The 17,939-nt window shown below is 39.6% G+C and overlaps 1 protein-coding gene across 1 annotated transcript in view; it reads right to left on the bottom strand.

Annotated features, from left to right (window-relative positions):
- Positions 1-11,639, bottom strand: part of LOC118420432 (transmembrane channel-like protein 3) — a 55,008-nt gene extending 43,369 nt beyond the window's left edge. The window contains exon 1 of the mRNA XM_035827224.1: positions 11,243-11,639. Coding sequence (XP_035683117.1) covers positions 11,243-11,613 — 371 coding nt within the window. The 5' untranslated portion in view covers positions 11,614-11,639. The remainder of the gene's footprint in view (positions 1-11,242) is intronic.
- Positions 11,640-17,939: the final 6,300 nt, after the last annotated feature.

The raw sequence follows: 17,939 nt of genomic DNA, 5'->3' as shown, positions 1-17,939 counted from the left end.
ATAAACCACCGCGAAAGTTTCTGCAGTTACAGTATTCTGTACAAGATCGATGCCTGAAGTTTCTGCCATCTGTTCGCAGTGGTGCCGAGGGCACGGCTTTCTTTATGATGACAAGTTGTATCATTTGACGGATTATAGTTCATACGTGCCGTATGATGATAGTTCAATTCTCTGCAGCGCTACAGAAATCTCGTGCAGATTTAGTCTTTTGTAACGCGAGATATTACGATTAAGTGCGAGCTAGGCGACTCTTACGCATAGTCATACACGTGTACCGTTAGTTCACATTTATCCATAGGGTACCTATGTCATTTCTATATAAAAACATGGCATTTGGGGATCGAAATTGAAGTCGATGGAAGGTAGGTTCACATTGCAATATCTTGAAAGTGTTGACATTTGAAACCCGCGTCGTTGACCTGAAATGTCTAAATATCCAGTTTTTTAAAACAACGAATCTAGGTTACCCCACAGATAAAGGTGAACTAGCATTAGACACAGACCCTGATCCCTAGCTGCAAATATTGTTGTTCATAAGTGTTGCTATATATTACATTATAGATGCTGTGTACGCTATCTTACACCGTGTATATATGATAAGTTCGTTTTTATTTCTTATTTTCATCTTATTATGTACTTAGAATACTGTTATTGATAAGTATCCTGCCTTTGTCCAATTCCATTTGTATTGTCTCTGTGTTTGTCAGCAGGGCTAGCCCTTTGTAATAGCCACAGGCTAGTTGGGCAGCCCTGGCTGTGTGTGCTGAACAGCCAAATAAATAGATAGAAAAATAAAATAACTTAGCGCGAGCTTCCAATAGAAAAGCCTTGATAATGAATAAAAATATATGACTATCGTTCAAAAGCATTCTTACCAACTAGAAAGGCCGACATTTGCATAAGAGCAAATACAGCATATTTCAGCCATACCCCTTCCCACGCAACATTGGACTGTTCCAAATCACCCCTGCGCAAAAATGGAACATCCTCTTAACAGTACATTATCCCCCAAAGTGGACTGGTATTGTGAATTGATTCCAGGTAAAAACAGAGCTTGCTTCTATTTTTCAGAAAATGACAATAATCACACCTTCCATTCAGAAAATTTTCATCATGACTGAAAATTGTTGAATGACTTCATGTAATGTCATTAACAATTTTCAGTACGATAACTAGGTGTAAGTTTAAAAAAAGTATAAGCTCCTTGTGATGTGGGTACATTCATTATTGCAGTGAACTTTTTTTTTATTCAAGTAGGGCATACGATTTAATAATTATCAAGCAGGTGCAGGTACTGTAGAGCGTTTGTTTTCTTCAAGCTGTAAAACTGTTAAACTGTTTAACTTTGTATGCAATCAGCCATCGAGCCTATTATTATTTTAGTTTAACAACTTCCTGCCAGACCCGGAAGATACGATTGAACCTTGTTCGAGGATTTATTTTCGTCTGTCTGGTCAGTCTGTTCATATCCTCGAGGCTGGCGCTGAGAGTGTTTTATTGGGCTGAAACTCTGGCAGTTTAAAGTTACTTACAATTTAAATGTTCAAAGTTTATGTCAAACAACAACAGCACTAGGAAATGTGGCCACTATAGACAGGTAGTCACTATAGAGAAAATGCTGATCTATTGACTAGGAGCCATACGTTACACATGATCATTAATCATATAAACATTGCACAGGTAAGCCAATTGTTTAGATGTACAATTAAGTTCAAATAATTCTGAAGAGAAATATTGATGAGAAAATAATCATTCTCTCCACTGTCTTACGTATCAAAACTAAACGCAGATTTTCTAACTAACGCACCTTTCGCCGACTTCATCAAAGGACCGCCGGCTATCAATCAAACACGGCTGTTGATTAGACTTAGAGTTTCAAACAGTCATATGCTGTGTGCCAGTTGACAGCGAACTTCATGCTACGTGATGTTTTACATTGCTTGGACCTTCTTTCCTACAGCGGTGCTTCTACAAAATATTTAGACTGTAACACTGAGTCCCACATGTTTTATAGAATAGAATTTGACGCAGAACAGCGTTTTTTGCTGGGTATTTTTCTTGAAACATGTTCGTGGGAATATCAGCGAGGCGGCGACGTAGGGATATCAGACCGTCAACAAAAGTCGCACGGCGGCTAACGGCACATCGAAGATACTAGCGCTATAAATAAGCGCTTCAACTAAGGATGGCAACCCGTACAATATTTTTGTATACTGTTGAGCTAAGTAAAGTTTGTTGTTTATGAGGTTTTAGTTGTCTTTGAAGCTTTGACCCGAAATATTTTAAAGTCAAACTGCTGAAGAGAAGTAAGTGACTGCTACGATTATCGTAGATATGGCCCTAAAAAAACTGATAAAAGAAGCCTTCTCAATAGTCTAAAATGCAAGAGCTTCCGGGGGGGGGGGGGGGGGCTTCGCCCACCCGGGGGCCCACAGTGGCCCTGCCCCTGGACCCCGCCAGGGACATTCGGCGGCCCCCGGACCCCTGTCCGACGGTTTGAAAAAATCCTGGCGAGAAGTCTGTACGGCCTGAGTCTTCAAGTTAACGTATTGTGTGGTCCCGCTTATGAATATTAATTAGCCTTCGCTTTCCTCTTCGCTGATTGGCTGAACCATTAATTGAATTAACTCTTCCTGCCGGCTAGACGCAGGTGCAGATGTCGGCTCTGTGGGGTGAACGTCCGAAAGATCATGGCATGGAGAACGAAAGAAAACCAATTTCCCCTAAAAAAAAGTGCTGCAATTAAGCCTTTTACAGTACTTTAAGCCAAAAATTTTACTTGGATCATTTTACCAACTATCTTATGCCTATCTATACCAAATGTTACTCATACCAGGGTACAGGGGTGCAAAATATACCGTTATAAGACCGTCAACAACAGTCGCACGGAGCTAACAGCGCAGCGAAAATACCATCGCTAGCGTTTCAACTTCGGATAACAAGTTATAAGTACTGTTGAACTCAGTAACGTTAAAGTTTGTTTTTAGTTGCCTTTGACGGTTTGACCTGAAATAGTGTTACGCTAAACTCCTGAAGAGAAGTTAAGTGACTGCTGCGATTATCATAGATATGCCCCTAAGAACTGATACAATATAAAGCCTTCTGAATAGTGTAAAATGCGAGAGCCTTAGGCGGGCTTCGCTCCCCCTGGCGGGAACACTGCTATATACGGGATCATGAGGCCCCGCTTATGAATATTAATTAGCCTTTGGCCTCCTCTTCGCTGATTGGCTAGGTCTTTGATTCAATCAACTCTCCGGCTGACGCGCACAGGTGTGGCTCTGTACGGGGTCACGGAAGGTCACGTCAGGAGGCCAAAAGAACACAAATTTCCCCTCAGAAAAGTGCCAAAATTAATCATTTTAAAGTTGTTTATGTCAAAAATTTGACTTGAATCTTGTTACCAAGTATCTAATGCCTATCTATACCAAATTTCAGGTCATTTAATTGTAATTCCAGGGTACAGGAGCCAAAAGTGTCCTTTTTTGGTCAAAAATTGGCCAAAAATCGCAAAAAATAAGCCTTTTGTTACACTGTACACCAAAAGTGTTATTGAATTTATATGAAGGTATTATCAAGGCACATCTGTGTCAAATTTCAGCTCATTTGGTTGCAATACCAAGGTACAGGAGCCAAAAGTGTCCTTTTTTGGTCAAAAATTGGTTTTAAAAATCGCAAAAATAAGCATTTTGTTGTACTGTACACCAAAATGCTTATTGAATTTATATGGGGGGCATTATCAAGGCACATCTCTGTCAAATTTCAGCTCATTTGGTTGTAATACCAGGGTACAGGGGCCAAAAGTGTCCTTTTTTGGTCAAAAATTGGTCAAAAAATCGCAAAAATAAGCATTTTGTTGTACTGTACACCAAAAGTGTTATCGAATTTATATGGGGGCATTATCAAGGCACATCTCTGTCAAATTTCAGCTCATTTGGTTGTAATACCAGGGTACAGGGGCCAAAATATACAGTTTTGGTCTAAAATTGACCAAAAAAATCTCAATAAAATCATTTTAGAGGCAGATATGAAAAAACTGAGAAAAAAGCATCAAGGTATTGGCCCATTCTACCCCTGTGCCAAATTTCAGGTCATTCGGTCCAGGAACGGCGGAGATGAATCACTTTGAAGATTTGACAGGAGAAAGAAGAAAGAAAGAAAGAAAGAAACATTACGAATACAATATATTTCACCATACTATGTATGGCTGAAATATAACTATGTGAGAATTATGTTGTCTGATTTTATCAGCATATAAAACTGGAATTCAAAACGTTTGGACAAAAAGGCAAACCGAACGTGTGAGTTCCCACGGGTATCAAGTTTCTTTTATACCACTATCGTATAACTGATATATCGGCTAGACTTAACCGTATACATGATAGATATGAAGGAATTCTATAAAAAATTATATTGTCCATTTCAATAAAAAGGAACAAGGGAAAAATTGCAATGAAAGGGATTTTTTTGTATTGCATTGTATTGAGTATGGCGTCTTTTATACCCTCGTATAATTGATATATCTGCTAGACTTTACCGTATACATGATAGTTGTGAAGGAATTCTATATAAATTTAGATTGTCCATTCCAATGAAAAGGAACAAGGGAAAAATTGCAATGAAAAGGATTTTTTGTATTGCATTGTATTGCATATCATGTCTTTTATACTACCCTCGTATAACTGATACATCGGCTAGATTTTACCGTTTACATGATAGTTGTGAAGGAATTCTATATAAATTTAGATTGTCCATTTCGATGAAAAGGAACAAGGGAAAAATCGCAATGAAAGTTATTTTTTGTATTGCATTGTATTGTGTAGCCATCGTTTAACTGATATATCGGTTAGACTTTACCGTATACATGATGGATATGAAGGAATTCTAATTAAATTTAGATGGTCCATTTCAATTAAAAAGGAACAAAGGAAAAATCGCAATAAAATGAATTTTTTGTATTGCATTATATTGCGTAAAGTTAACAGTTAAACCTGGAGCTGTCTTATAAACACAAGAAATATAGCTGTGATAAAAACACATGAACGACGGCCCCAGTAAATCCATTCACAATTGATCGATGTTCGTAGTAAGGTTGTTTACACAAAGGGATCAGGTTCAAGGCGCCAGCCTTGGTGCTGAAAGATTTGTAGCCCTGCAAAAATCATAAAAAGCGGCGCGTACCTGACGTTGTCGTCATTGCCGAACTTTTTCCGCAGATATTCCAGGTTCTCCCGTCGGCAAGCCCGCGCGGACATCGCCTCCTGTCCGGGGTACTTGTGGTCTAACGTCCGAACATTCATTCCCAATCCGTACAGAACAGGCATGTTTCCCAACTCCCTATCCTACCAACGTTATAGACGGAAACACCACACAGCACTCAGCCTTGAAGACGGTTCTTTCAATCCCCTCGCGCCTACTGTAAACCGAAGATCCCCGCTACTAATGATCAATCAGAGTGTAGAGTACCAGAGCGACAAGCACGAGCGAAGACCAAGTACGGGTGCCTTCACGCTAGCGGAGTATCCAACGGAAACCCAGTCGGCTCGAAACCAATGGAATCGCAATCCAGACTTGTGCGCCTCGCTTGAACAAGACGGATGAGAATAATCCATCTAGTCACATAAGGAGGGTTACATTCGGGGAAACTCGCGCCCCTGTATTCATCAATCCCTTAGACATCACCGAACATATACCCTAGAAACGTGGACCAAGGCATGGGCTGGTCGGCAAACGTTCTAAAATACGTTCTGCATTTCGTTTTGCAAAAGATTGAAAGTTTGCAGTTTCGCAGGATTACGGTTTACGGCCATGATCATGGGGGTGTATTGGAGGTCGTATTTTTGTCTTTATATAGCGGTGTAATAGCCTTTTATAGAAAGCTTTGGGGGCACAAGTGGGAATATAAATTCTTGACCAGATTGCAAGCCATCAAACCAAGGTATTGTTAGCCCTATTCATTTTTGTACTATTTACGACATTGCTTGCACAAATAAGTTTGAAAAAAGGCAAGGGTCAATTGTTTTGTTCAAATGGCGTCAATGTGTTGACGAAGCACATTGAGAATGATAAATAGGAACTTTTGTTGCCTTAAAAGGTAAAATGATTACTAGCATTATGGTCCGTTCATTTGTCACTTGCTAAATTGACACTTAATTACAAAGAAAGAGGGAGAATTATATTCTATGTAATCGTTGTTTCGTCCTTGGAGGAAAAATACTTTCTAAAACTTCACAAATATGTGTTAGGGGAGGGAGTCAGGATGAAAACGTTCTGACGACATAACTGCTTTCACATCCATACTAATCTGTACCATGTAATATGTCGGAATGAAAACGCCTCCTTGCGATGTAGTGTACAATGCAGCTCATACCGTTTTATGAGGACAAGCTTTTATATATGTACACGCCCTGGCCATACATAAAAGCTTATAAAAGTATACAAGACAGGGAAGAGTTGAGAAAAGAACTTAAGATATCCAATTCGCCTACAAATATGAACTCCGTCCAACATGTAAAGAAATGCCTTCTTCTTCTGTTTGTTCCTCACGCCTTTTCCTAATCTTGAAACTGATAGAAGGCGGTGTTTTTCATCACAAGTTATACGTACTGCATCTTAAAGTCATAGGCCACCATCCCGGGAAGATTACGCCGTGACGCCCCGTGATTGCTGTTTGGAATTGAATCACGTCGTTCCTGTGGGAAAAGCTAAATTGAAGTGTGTCCCCAGCAGGTCCTGCTCTGTCAACGTGTCATTAACCTCTTCTGCAATACCACTGGGCCATCAGATGAGATGACTTAGGCCACACCGCCTTAATTTTATGGATGACATCCGCGCGCGCATTGACTTTCGCCTGTTCTCAAAACAAATGTAGTCACTGAAGAGATTCATTAGTCACGTATGTACACAGTTAATAGACTTTTGACCATGGAGCCTTGATCTAGTTCTGCCAACTCTCGCGAGAGATAGGTCACTCAGTGATCAAGATGGACTGATAGCCATCGAAAATTTGGTGGTTCGTGTGGTTATCTTTAAAAATAGTCACTGATTGAGGAAAAAATTCTATTAAATGTAGTCACATGTCACCCGATAGCATCCCTGGTCAATCTGGATTTTATGCTTGCCACTTTGGACCTAGCCTGGGTACCATCCGATTTCTACCGGGACTTCTTACACTCCCTACCCTAAAAAACAGTTTTAGGGTAGCTGGTGTAAGGAGCCCCGGTAGAAATCGCTTGGTACCCAGGCTACTCAGGACCTGCTCTCCGGGGTAAGGGGGCACATGGTCAGAACATAGGGCCACACAGTTCAATGGTGATAAAACATTATTGAAATAGCAACGATTCTATCTTACAGTCTTACTGGAGGTGAACCTAAGCCTACCCAAGCCTAGGAAAGAATGGGCTAGTTGTTAAGTCCTGTGGTTTCACGGTGGTCAAATTCGGGCTCAAAACCTCTCATGTCTAGCCGAATTCGAACCTTCTTCCATGATGTTCCATCTGACGTAATTCGAACCGAACCCGTGTTCGATTTAGGTCATCTGCGGTCATTGCAGGTAAAACAGTGCTTTGTGGCGCTTTTTTCCCCAACTACCTTGAATCATGATCAGGCGAAAAATATAGTTTTTCACCAATATAAACAATTTTCTGGAAAGTACATCTACTATGTCACTTTTTGGGGGTTCTGTAATATGTAACAAAGCTACTGGCGTTTTTGTTGGTGACCTTGAGTATTATAAGTGTTGTTTACACCGGTATCAATTACACCCTCCCGCTATCCGTGCGGCATGACATGCGTGCAAACATCGTTTAAGATCTCAAGCAAGAAGAGTCCAACTTGAGTCATTGACGGCTCAAAATGACCGCAACGGTTTTCCCGAGATTTCTGTTTTTGGGATTTTTTTAAAATGCCTCCGATTTTGAATTATCGGTAATTAAGTGCGAATAATGCCATTTTAACGCATATTTTCGACTGTAACTTTGCTTAGAATGAAAAATTAAAAAATCCCAAAAACAGAAAGTTTTATTTTACTCAAAGATGACGAAAAATTTAAAAATTGAGAACTTTCGATGACACATGTGGCCCATCTTATCAAGATTTTGGTCAAATTAAAGGCCTTCCTGAAAACAGAAAATAATCGTCTTTGGAAGCAAAATCTAAATAAAACAGCTATTTAAATTCAAATGACAAGATTCAAAGTATGTAAAATTGTTAATTTGATCTTATTTCAAAATCATTTTCACTGTCATAACACTTTATTTATCTTCAAACATACTATGGTTAGCCAATAGTAGACCTCCTGTAACCCGATACTCTGTCGAACACGCATAGAAACGGGAAAGAATACCCTAGCAACCGACCGCCGTGTTTAGCGGCATTTTTTTGCTGGATTTTTCTTTTTTCGCCTGCACTAGTTTTGTGGTCTCAAGAGGATGCCATCCATAGAATAAAGTCAGTGTGGCCTTACCAATCAAACCGCCCGGTAGAATATCGTTATGGACAGAACTACATGATGAAGTACCTTGGGACAAATTCAACACCGAGGGAAATGCTTTATTGTCCCCGATCAGAGAGTCACATGACTGTAGGATACTGAATTCGATCTAGCCTTAGCACTCTCACTGTTCAAGGTAAGGCCACACTATCTTAATCCTATAGATGACATCCTCTGGAGACCCCAAAACTAATCTCCAAGCAGACCCTACAATGACATAAGATAGTACCAAACTGGCCAAGGAGTGTAGAAAGCCAAAAGGTGTCCATTTGCCTTGAAGCGAAACACACTCCTAAGCCGGCTTCACTCCTAGCCTCTGTCAGCTTCTGCATCCGTATCTTATGCTACAGTAGGATCTGCTAAGAGATCACCCAAAACTAATGCGCGAGGGCGAAAAAAATCCAGGAAAACAATGCTGTCTAATTATAACCACAGGACTATACACCCAGTCCATTTTTTCCCAGGCTTGGTTTGTCTTATGTTCATAACTTGTGGAAGAGACAATCGTTGCCATTTCAATCATGCTTATATTGCCATTCTTACAATCATCAATACAAGGGCGCTACATGGCATCATGTCCTGACCATATGCCCCCTTACCCTGGAGAGCATATCCTCTGGCAGGCAAGCATTAAATTCTGATTGACCTGGGATGCTGTTGAGTCACATGTGGCCACATTTTTTTTAGAACAGGCGAAGATTAAGATAGAAGGCGCCCAGATGTCATCCATAGAATTAAGTCCGTGTGGCCTACAAAAGAACAGGCAGGAAGAGCCCCCATTTCATTAGCATTTGCTTGAATCTGGCGTTTTGTGTCTAGAACAATTGCAATTGATAATAGTTTACTCTTGTAATACAGTTTGAATGATTCACACGTACGTGTACAGGATATGTTCCACAATTGTTATTGTTATTGTACTGGTCGACTACTCTCTCTTTGCAGCCAGGGGCTGAATTGCTACCTCCATTTGACGTACTATCCGGGACGGTCCTAACCGGAGCTAGGTACTCATTTTCACCTGAGTGAAGTGAGGAAAGTCGTGTTAAGTGCCTTTCTCAAGGACACAACATCGGGAAACATCAGCGGTTTCAAACCCGTTACCTCTATGGTGTTTGTGAAACACCTTACCGATTGCGCCACATGACGCCGCAAGGTTAAACAACGACGACATCTAGCGATCGAACCAGAAGGGGGAGCTCTTTGCTAGGCAATAGGTGTTATCAAAAAATAACACACGGCCTGATGGCTTGATGCAAAATGAGCAGGTATAAGTAAAGAAATAAACCGTTTCGTTACTATGTACACTAGCATGTCGCTAGTGTACATCGCCTCTCTGCCCTGTACTGTACTTTGTTGATCAATAAACGGAAATCAGATCCCAAAAGGTATTAGATATGATTGCACCACAGGGGAAGGGAATCGCTGGACTTGAGAAGATTTCAATTTATATGGCCCGAACTTCTAAATCACTTACGATTGTATGTAGCGTTTACAACAATTGTGGCCTGAAATGTTTGGTTACACATACATAACAAATCAAGTAGATGCCGGTCGAATCATTAGAATATGGAGTAATTTTCTCAACACGCTGTAGGGATTAATTGCTTTCCCCCATACACACGGGTAAAGAAAGCAATTAATATTCTACCATAGAATGGGATTGAGCAGTTAGATATCTCCAATGGTCAGAAACGTAAAACTATGAGTTTCTTTGTTACATATTATCAATAAGTAGGATTTCAAACTGTAGACTCTTTGATTGTGAACGTTTTCGACATCACGTATTGTATGTTTTCACCTATTATCTGGAGCAATGGAGATTGATACTGGTACAGGTACAGTAAATCAATAAACTGTGATTACCGAAGCAAGGCAAGACCTTATGTTTGACATACATCCAACTGTTAGCGTAGGGTCGAACTCGCTAAGGTGAGTATCGCTCAATCATAGTGGACATTAACATGCGCTTGCACACACACACACACACACACACACACACACACACACACACACACACAAACGCAAACACACACATACACACATACACAAACGCAAACACACACTGTTCATATCAGAATGGAATTAAGTTTCTTCATGCTCTATATACGGGTTGAATAATTTCTGTCGATCTACATATAGATAGGGTGTCCTAGACGTATTCATTAGTCACAAGTCGGGCATTGAATAGTTTTTGAATCAATGTGAATAAGACGCTTTCATAGTATTATTATTACGTACAACCAGCGTGTGAATAAAAAGAGGCTGTTCAAATGCACACCAGTGATTAGCAAGTATTGATATGAAATGTCATAGGGCATAAAGAAACATTAAGTAATTTTGATAGACGATGAAGGTATATTAGGAGTTAAATATGATCGCTCTATTGTTATGACTGTGCAGCAAACACATTTATCACTAAACATATCTGTAGAAACTTCTACATTCTTACTCTAAAATCCCTACCAATCAATTTGGATTCATGAAGTTATTAGTGTTTTACCAAAACATTCCGGTTTTCCTGTCTAACAATTGTTCTGCACAAATATTGTGTCGATCTATAAAACCTTAAGGGATATAGAAGAAACTATGTTACGTTCATGTATATTTTTATCTTTTTTCTCTTTTTGTATCTAATCTTTCGCTTGCAGATTTCAATTCAAAGTATGCAATTTAAACAAAATGAGACCAGGAGACCTCAGAAGAGCAAGGAAAGAGAGGATAAAGTTAATTTCAAAGAAACAATTTACTCACGAATCCAAGAAATTGCCTCCAGCAAACAGTTTCCTCCTGAAGTCTTCTCCAACCGAACGACTCGACCACCTTCTTCCCTTCTTTTTGACATCTGCTTTTGTAGGAACTTCCAACGTCTTAAGTTGTGGTTCTGGAAGATGTTTTTTGCTGCGGTTCCTGCCATTGCCGTTGCCTTCAGATTTCGCCATCGCAGCAGGTCCTTGACAGGACCCTATACAGTCATTCTCCACATCGAATCTGATCTCAAAACTTTCCGTGTCCATGGAGTCACCATCTCTGGAGCTGGAATCGTCTCTCTGACCTACGGGAGAAGAAGAAGAGCGTAACCAGTACTGCTCTGGTGAAGAATCGTATCCCAGATTCCGCGACATCAGAGACACCACCACTTCCACAACGCTAAGCCATGAAATGCTGGTAAAAGACTTTTTTTACAACAGCACTTGTCTCGAATGTCTCGTAATGTTTTTAGCGCCGACCAGAATGGAGTGTGGGGGTGATGAACTAACGAGAAGGTTCCTACCACAGACACGGTCTCCTGAAGATGACGGATAGGATGCCCCCAACAGGTCGTACAATCCCGCTGAAGCGACCCTCATTACCCCCAGTATTACACACCATGTAATAACGGAACCAACACATCGATGAAGTCCCAACTGGCCGGAAGTATGGACTTTTATGAAACACCTTTTGGTTAAAAGGACCAGCCATACATAACCTCACGCTTCGTTTTACCCTGTCGTGATTGAACAAACATGCTCGAGGTAAAAGTACATTTTATCACACAGGAGACGAGCTTATGGGGAGTAGTATAAAAGTCTATGCAATAGACGATGCGTATTGTTCGGCACATTCTACGGTAGTACACGCCATGTTTTAATTGAAAATTAGAGTGCATGCCTAAGCACCATTGACATAAATGTACTCCATATAGACTTGTAGCTTCATTACATGTTTGCCATGTACAGAGATGTGTTCATCGTTGAATGTCTGCTAAACTTGCCATCCGTTACACTGCCTTAAGCAATCAGTAAGATACATAGATTCTTTTACGTTTTTACTTTGCTACCTTTAGCCATATTATGTTCTTTGTTGTGTGTTGTCAATGGCGTTTAAATTTGTTCATCATTGAGCAATAGATAGAGTTCACAAGGTTTAATTACTCAATGTGAATGCTCTATCTAACCGCACAGCTATGGTTTCCACACACTTATTCTTATTTAAGATATCTATATTAAATACAGAAATACATCTTCAAACAAACAAACAAACAAACACAAACATTTCTGCAAAGAGACTTTTCTATCAATATCAAATGTAGAAATATATTGTTCATATGTATCATAAACTCACCCATATTTGTGTGGAGGAAATGGCGCTGAGTTGAACAAATCGTCTCCTGTGTGAGCTCTATGGTGCTCTATGGTCGTTGATAACACTTCATAGATGGTTGTCAAACGTTTGTAGAGTTTCAGTCTGCTACAAGAAAAGGTAAGTACGTACTGTTTAGTACACGTATCTGAATATTACTGTTGCTGTAGCGCCCAGGAGCTTCAGAGGAAGGCTTGGTGGTTCGTAGATGTCTTGGGGGCAATACTAGTCACGCTCCCAAATGGATATAGGTGTAAAAGTGATTGGAGTGATTGAAAAAGTAGAGTGTTAGAATCAATCGATGTCTATACAGTCCTGTGTATGTAAGTCAACCATTTATAATAAACATGCACTCAAATCAGAACACATCAGAACACGCTGGCCATACAAAATGACAACAAGAGGACAGACGTCGACCAGTTTGTCCATATGAAATTGTTTGATGTTTAAAACGCGTGAATGATGTTGGTCTTGTGTTCGTTATCATCATTTGTTAACATAAGGCCACGGCAAGTAACATTTATGTATGGCATCCCCTGCAGACTCCAAAAATAATGAGATAGGGCGAAAAAACAAGATGGGTTTTTACAACAAAAAAACAAGACAGTTAATTTTCAAAAGAGACACCATAAATGTTGTATCACAACTTGAAGTGACAAAATATGGCATTGCAGCCAACAAGGCATTCATTCCAGTATTCAAAAAGTGTACTAGAAGTTACACTAGTGTGGTAGACTGGTATCACTAACCATGTTGACAACTACACTCATGGCTTCCATATTGGTGCCACTCTTACAACGATCCAGCAAATTTTCCCATCTGCAACTACAGTCAAGGCTACCTCTATAGTGTCAATTGCAACTCTATATACAATTATTAGGTTACACAACGTATCTACTCATTTTCGTCAATCTGACCATCCCTGAAAAAGAAGGAAAAAATCTTGTTTTGTTTTCTGAAATCAGACGAAAATTAATGAGCGCGCGGATGTCATCCATGAAATTTACATGCTGTGGCCCAAAAGAATCAATAGTCTTTTCTCCCAGCTTATGTTACGTACACCCTTCCCATACATGCTCCTACTCCCCGACCTACATGCAGGCAATAAAGGTAGTTCAATTACTACCAGTTCTGGGAGTATGTCGTAAAGTGAGTGGCTGGGATCGTGGGGCTCATCGTTATGTAATGCCAGTCTCTGTGCTGATTTATGTAGATAGACATCATTGAATTGCAATGGCCAGGATAAACATTACGTTAAGTATAAAGTTAATCTATTCATTCTTATGTACTTACTACACGATACCATATAAGAGTAAGTAAAGTAGGATGATGATGAAAACAAAAATAAATAAAAAGATTGTTCAGCAGGCAGTCACACATTACAGCTCGGGGGGGGGGCGAGAATGGGCTACTTAATTACTTTGCCAATAAATTCAGGATATGTGAATTGCTTTGCCTCAAGTGGATTTTACGATGATGACAACCATCTTAGGTACAGCTTTGTCAGTTTTCTTTGTCATAACAAATTTCAGGGTCCTATCACTGGTGTATGGTACATTCACGAACACAACGCAATTATTGTATTCAGTTAGTCTAAAATGTTCTCTCAGTACTCACCTTCTTTATTTGCTGCATGTTCATTGGTTCCCTTCGATGCATCTGTGTAATTGAGTTATTTGGCTGATTAAAAATCCTAACGTGATTTGCACCCGTTGTAGTCATTTGAGTACCTTACCTTACTGATTCACTTTTTTCAGTGGATCTATTTGGACTGGTGGTGACCCTAATTAGCTGAGACAACATTAATAATTACCAACATGGAACTTACGTTATGCCACAATGCTCTATATAGATGGGTATGTGGGATGATTTACATAAGGAAGTTTTGAGGATACATGTAGTTCAATCGTGTTTGTAATGAAATAAATCGAGTTTTTGTTTTGTTTTAATTTTTACCTACGACTCTAGGTCATGACAACAAAGAAAAACAATCCACAAATAAAGATACTGAATATAATCCATATCTAAATTAGCACAGTACAGATAACAGTTTAGATACATAAAGAAACATAAGTAATGAACAAAAATCGTATCCATACACGAGATTGACGGGGATTATCTTTCTATGTCACAAACGTTATGACAGGGTTGTCAACTAGTGGATAGACCATGTTTCAATATTCTAAAACTGCTGCTTTCAACGTTCGTATCTATTTTCATTGGAGAGCTCTTTGTTTCATAAAAAAGGGAAAACACTTTTGTATGTAGTAGCACTATCTGGCATAAACAGATGTGCATATTACAAATGTACAATTATTATAAGGCATCGATCTCGTTTTCTTAGACGTTAATGCATTTATCATAATCTGCAACATAGATAGATGAACATATACTTACGAGTTTTCAACATAGCACATGTTTGAATCTGTAGATGAAAATATCATTTTGACTAAGATTCAAGATATAGACGGTCATCAATCTCTGTCATAAGAAACAATCCAACTTCCATCAATGAAATAACTTAAATGTTAGATAAGATATATCAGAAGTATCGTGGCATTCTTATGGATGAAAATAAATGTATTGAAAATGCAATTCAAAAGAATGAAGGTGAGTGGTTTTATGTGATAAGAGAGTCGCTCCTTATGACTACCGTATCAATCAATCAGACGTCGATACGAAGACGCTTAAGAGTAAGTACCCTACCTTTTCATCAGGTCAATGGACGTATCATGTCGATGCAATGCAATATGTCATGTAGCTGTTTCTTGGAATAATGTTTTTCACGCGCATCCACTGTAAAATTGATTGTAGTGCGTTTCAGCAAATAATACATTGACCAGTATCACTGACGAAGGATAGTGGATGCTATCTGAAACGTCCGACCGTTTCTAAAATCCAGTTGCTTTAGTAGCTGCTTTTTGGCATATCATACGTAGAACTACTACATTCGACATTCATATTATGTTTGCATATCACAATAGTCGGTTGAAGAACAATTGACACGAATATGATGGTCTCAGTCATAATTTGCTCAACAAGATCAATGAGTGAATGCACAAAAGTACTGGCTAAAGTATATTTTAAAAAAAAAATCACTAAATATGATAGCATTCATTACCTTAATTGGAGAATCAACTTTTGGATGACGTTACTCCAAGAGTGTATCTAGGCGTTGGTGTTTCGTCCAGAACCGAGACTAACCTCTGTATTGTTTCTGCCACCTGGTCATCACTCTTCGGACCGACACAAACTGTCCAGCGTGCGTGTTGATGGTCACTTTACATGATTATCCAGACCCTGAATGCATCCTTGTCTTAATAGCTCATGCCTAGCTGACAGTCTAAGAACAAGACTTTCTAGGACGGGAAATTGCTCCGAGATTTCTAACGCATACATTAGACCGACAGATCGTTAACTAATGGTCCCAGAGTGTAGTCCTTGAATACATCCTAGATCTTGTCTATGTCTCCATAGACTCGTTCATGACTATTGCAAATCAAGTGTTGAAGGTTTGCGGAAGCCTGTGCAATCAGTTAGCGCGTCTGCAATCTTCTTAACCCTTGTCCTCCTGGCTATGGCTAATTTAACCTCCCAGAGCTGATGGCTTCATCAGATAAGTAAAACTTGACCTGTTCTGTGCTGCTGCTGCAAATTTACTTCCCCGTTGGATGGGCTTTGCTGTGGTATGTAACTTTTACATGCGAAATACCCCAAACTCATAACAATACAGCTCAGCATGACAAGGGTTAACTAGAAAGGCCGACATTTGCTTAAGAGCAAATACAGCATATTTCAGCCATACCCCTTCCCACGCAACATTGGACTGTTCCAAATCACCCCTGCGCAAAAATGGAACATCCTCTTAACAGTACATTATCCCCCAAAGTGGACTGGTATTGTGAATTGATTGCAGGTAAAAACAGAGCTTGCTTCTATTTTTCAGAAAATGACAATAATCACACCTTCCATTCAGAAAATTTTCATCATGACTGAAAATTGTTGAATGACTTCATGTAATGTCATTAACAATTTTCAGTACGATAACTAGGTGTAAGTTTAAAAAAGTATAAGCTCCTTGTGATGTGGGTACATTTATTATTGCAGTGAACTTTTTTTATTCAAGTAGGGCATACGATTTAATAATTATCAAGCAGGTGCAGGTACTGTAGGAGCGTTTGTTTTCTTCAAGCTGTAAAACTGTTTAACTGTTTTACTTTGTATGCAATCAGCCATCGAGCCTATTCTTATTTTAGTTTAACAATTTCCTGCCAGACCCGGAAGATACGATTGAACCTTGTTCGAGGATTTATTTTCGTCTGTCTGGTCAGTCTGTTCATACCCTGGCGCTGAGAGTGTTTTATTGGGCTGAAACTCTGGCAGTTTAAAGTAACTTACAATTTAAATGTTCAAAGTTTATGTCAAACAACAACAGCACTAGGAAATGTGGCCACTATAGACAGGTGGTCACTATAGAGAAAATGCTGATCTATTGACTAGGAGCCATACGTTACACATGATTTCAGTACACTGATCATTAATCATATAAACACTGCACAGGTAAGCCTGGATGTACAATTAAGTTCAAATAATTCTGAAGAGAAATATTGATGAGAAAATAATCATTCTCGCCACTGTCTAACTTATAATTACGTATCAAAACTAAACGCAGATTTTCTAACTAACGCACCTTTCGCCGACTTCATCAAAGGACCGCCGGCTATCAATCAAACACGGCTGTTGATTAGACTTAGAGTTTCAAACAGTCATGTGCTGTGTGCCAGTTGACAGCGAACTTCATGCTACGTGATGTTTTACATTGCTTGGACCTTCTTTCCTACAGCGGTGCTTCTACAAAATATTTAGACTGTAACACTGAGTCCCACATGTTTTATAGAATAGAATTTGACGCAGAACAGCGTTTTTTTGCTGGGTATTTTTCTTGAAACATGTCAGTGGGAATATCAGCGAGGCGGCGATGTAGGGATATCAGACCGTCAACAAAAGTCGCACGGCGGCTAACGGCGCAGCGAAGATACTAGCGCTATAAATAAGCGCTTCAACTAAGGATGGCAACCCGTACAATATTTTTGTATACTGTTGAGCTAAGTAAAGTTTGTTGTTTATGAGGTTTTAGTTGTCTTTGAAGCTTTGACCCGAAATATTTTAAAGTCAAACTGCTGAAGAGAAGTAAGTGACTGCTACGATTATCGTAGACATGGCCCTAAAAAAACTGATAAAGAAGCCTTCTCAATAGTCTAAAATGCAAGAGCTTCCGGGGGGGCTTCGCCCACCTGGGTCCCCCCCCACAGTGGCCCTGCCCCTGGAC

Source organism: Branchiostoma floridae, chromosome 8 (genome assembly GCF_000003815.2).
Source record: "Branchiostoma floridae strain S238N-H82 chromosome 8, Bfl_VNyyK, whole genome shotgun sequence".
Classification (NCBI taxonomy): domain Eukaryota; kingdom Metazoa; phylum Chordata; class Leptocardii; order Amphioxiformes; family Branchiostomatidae; genus Branchiostoma; species Branchiostoma floridae.
Note: the sequence above shows the minus strand (reverse complement) of the source record. Positions and strands in the feature narration are given on the sequence as shown.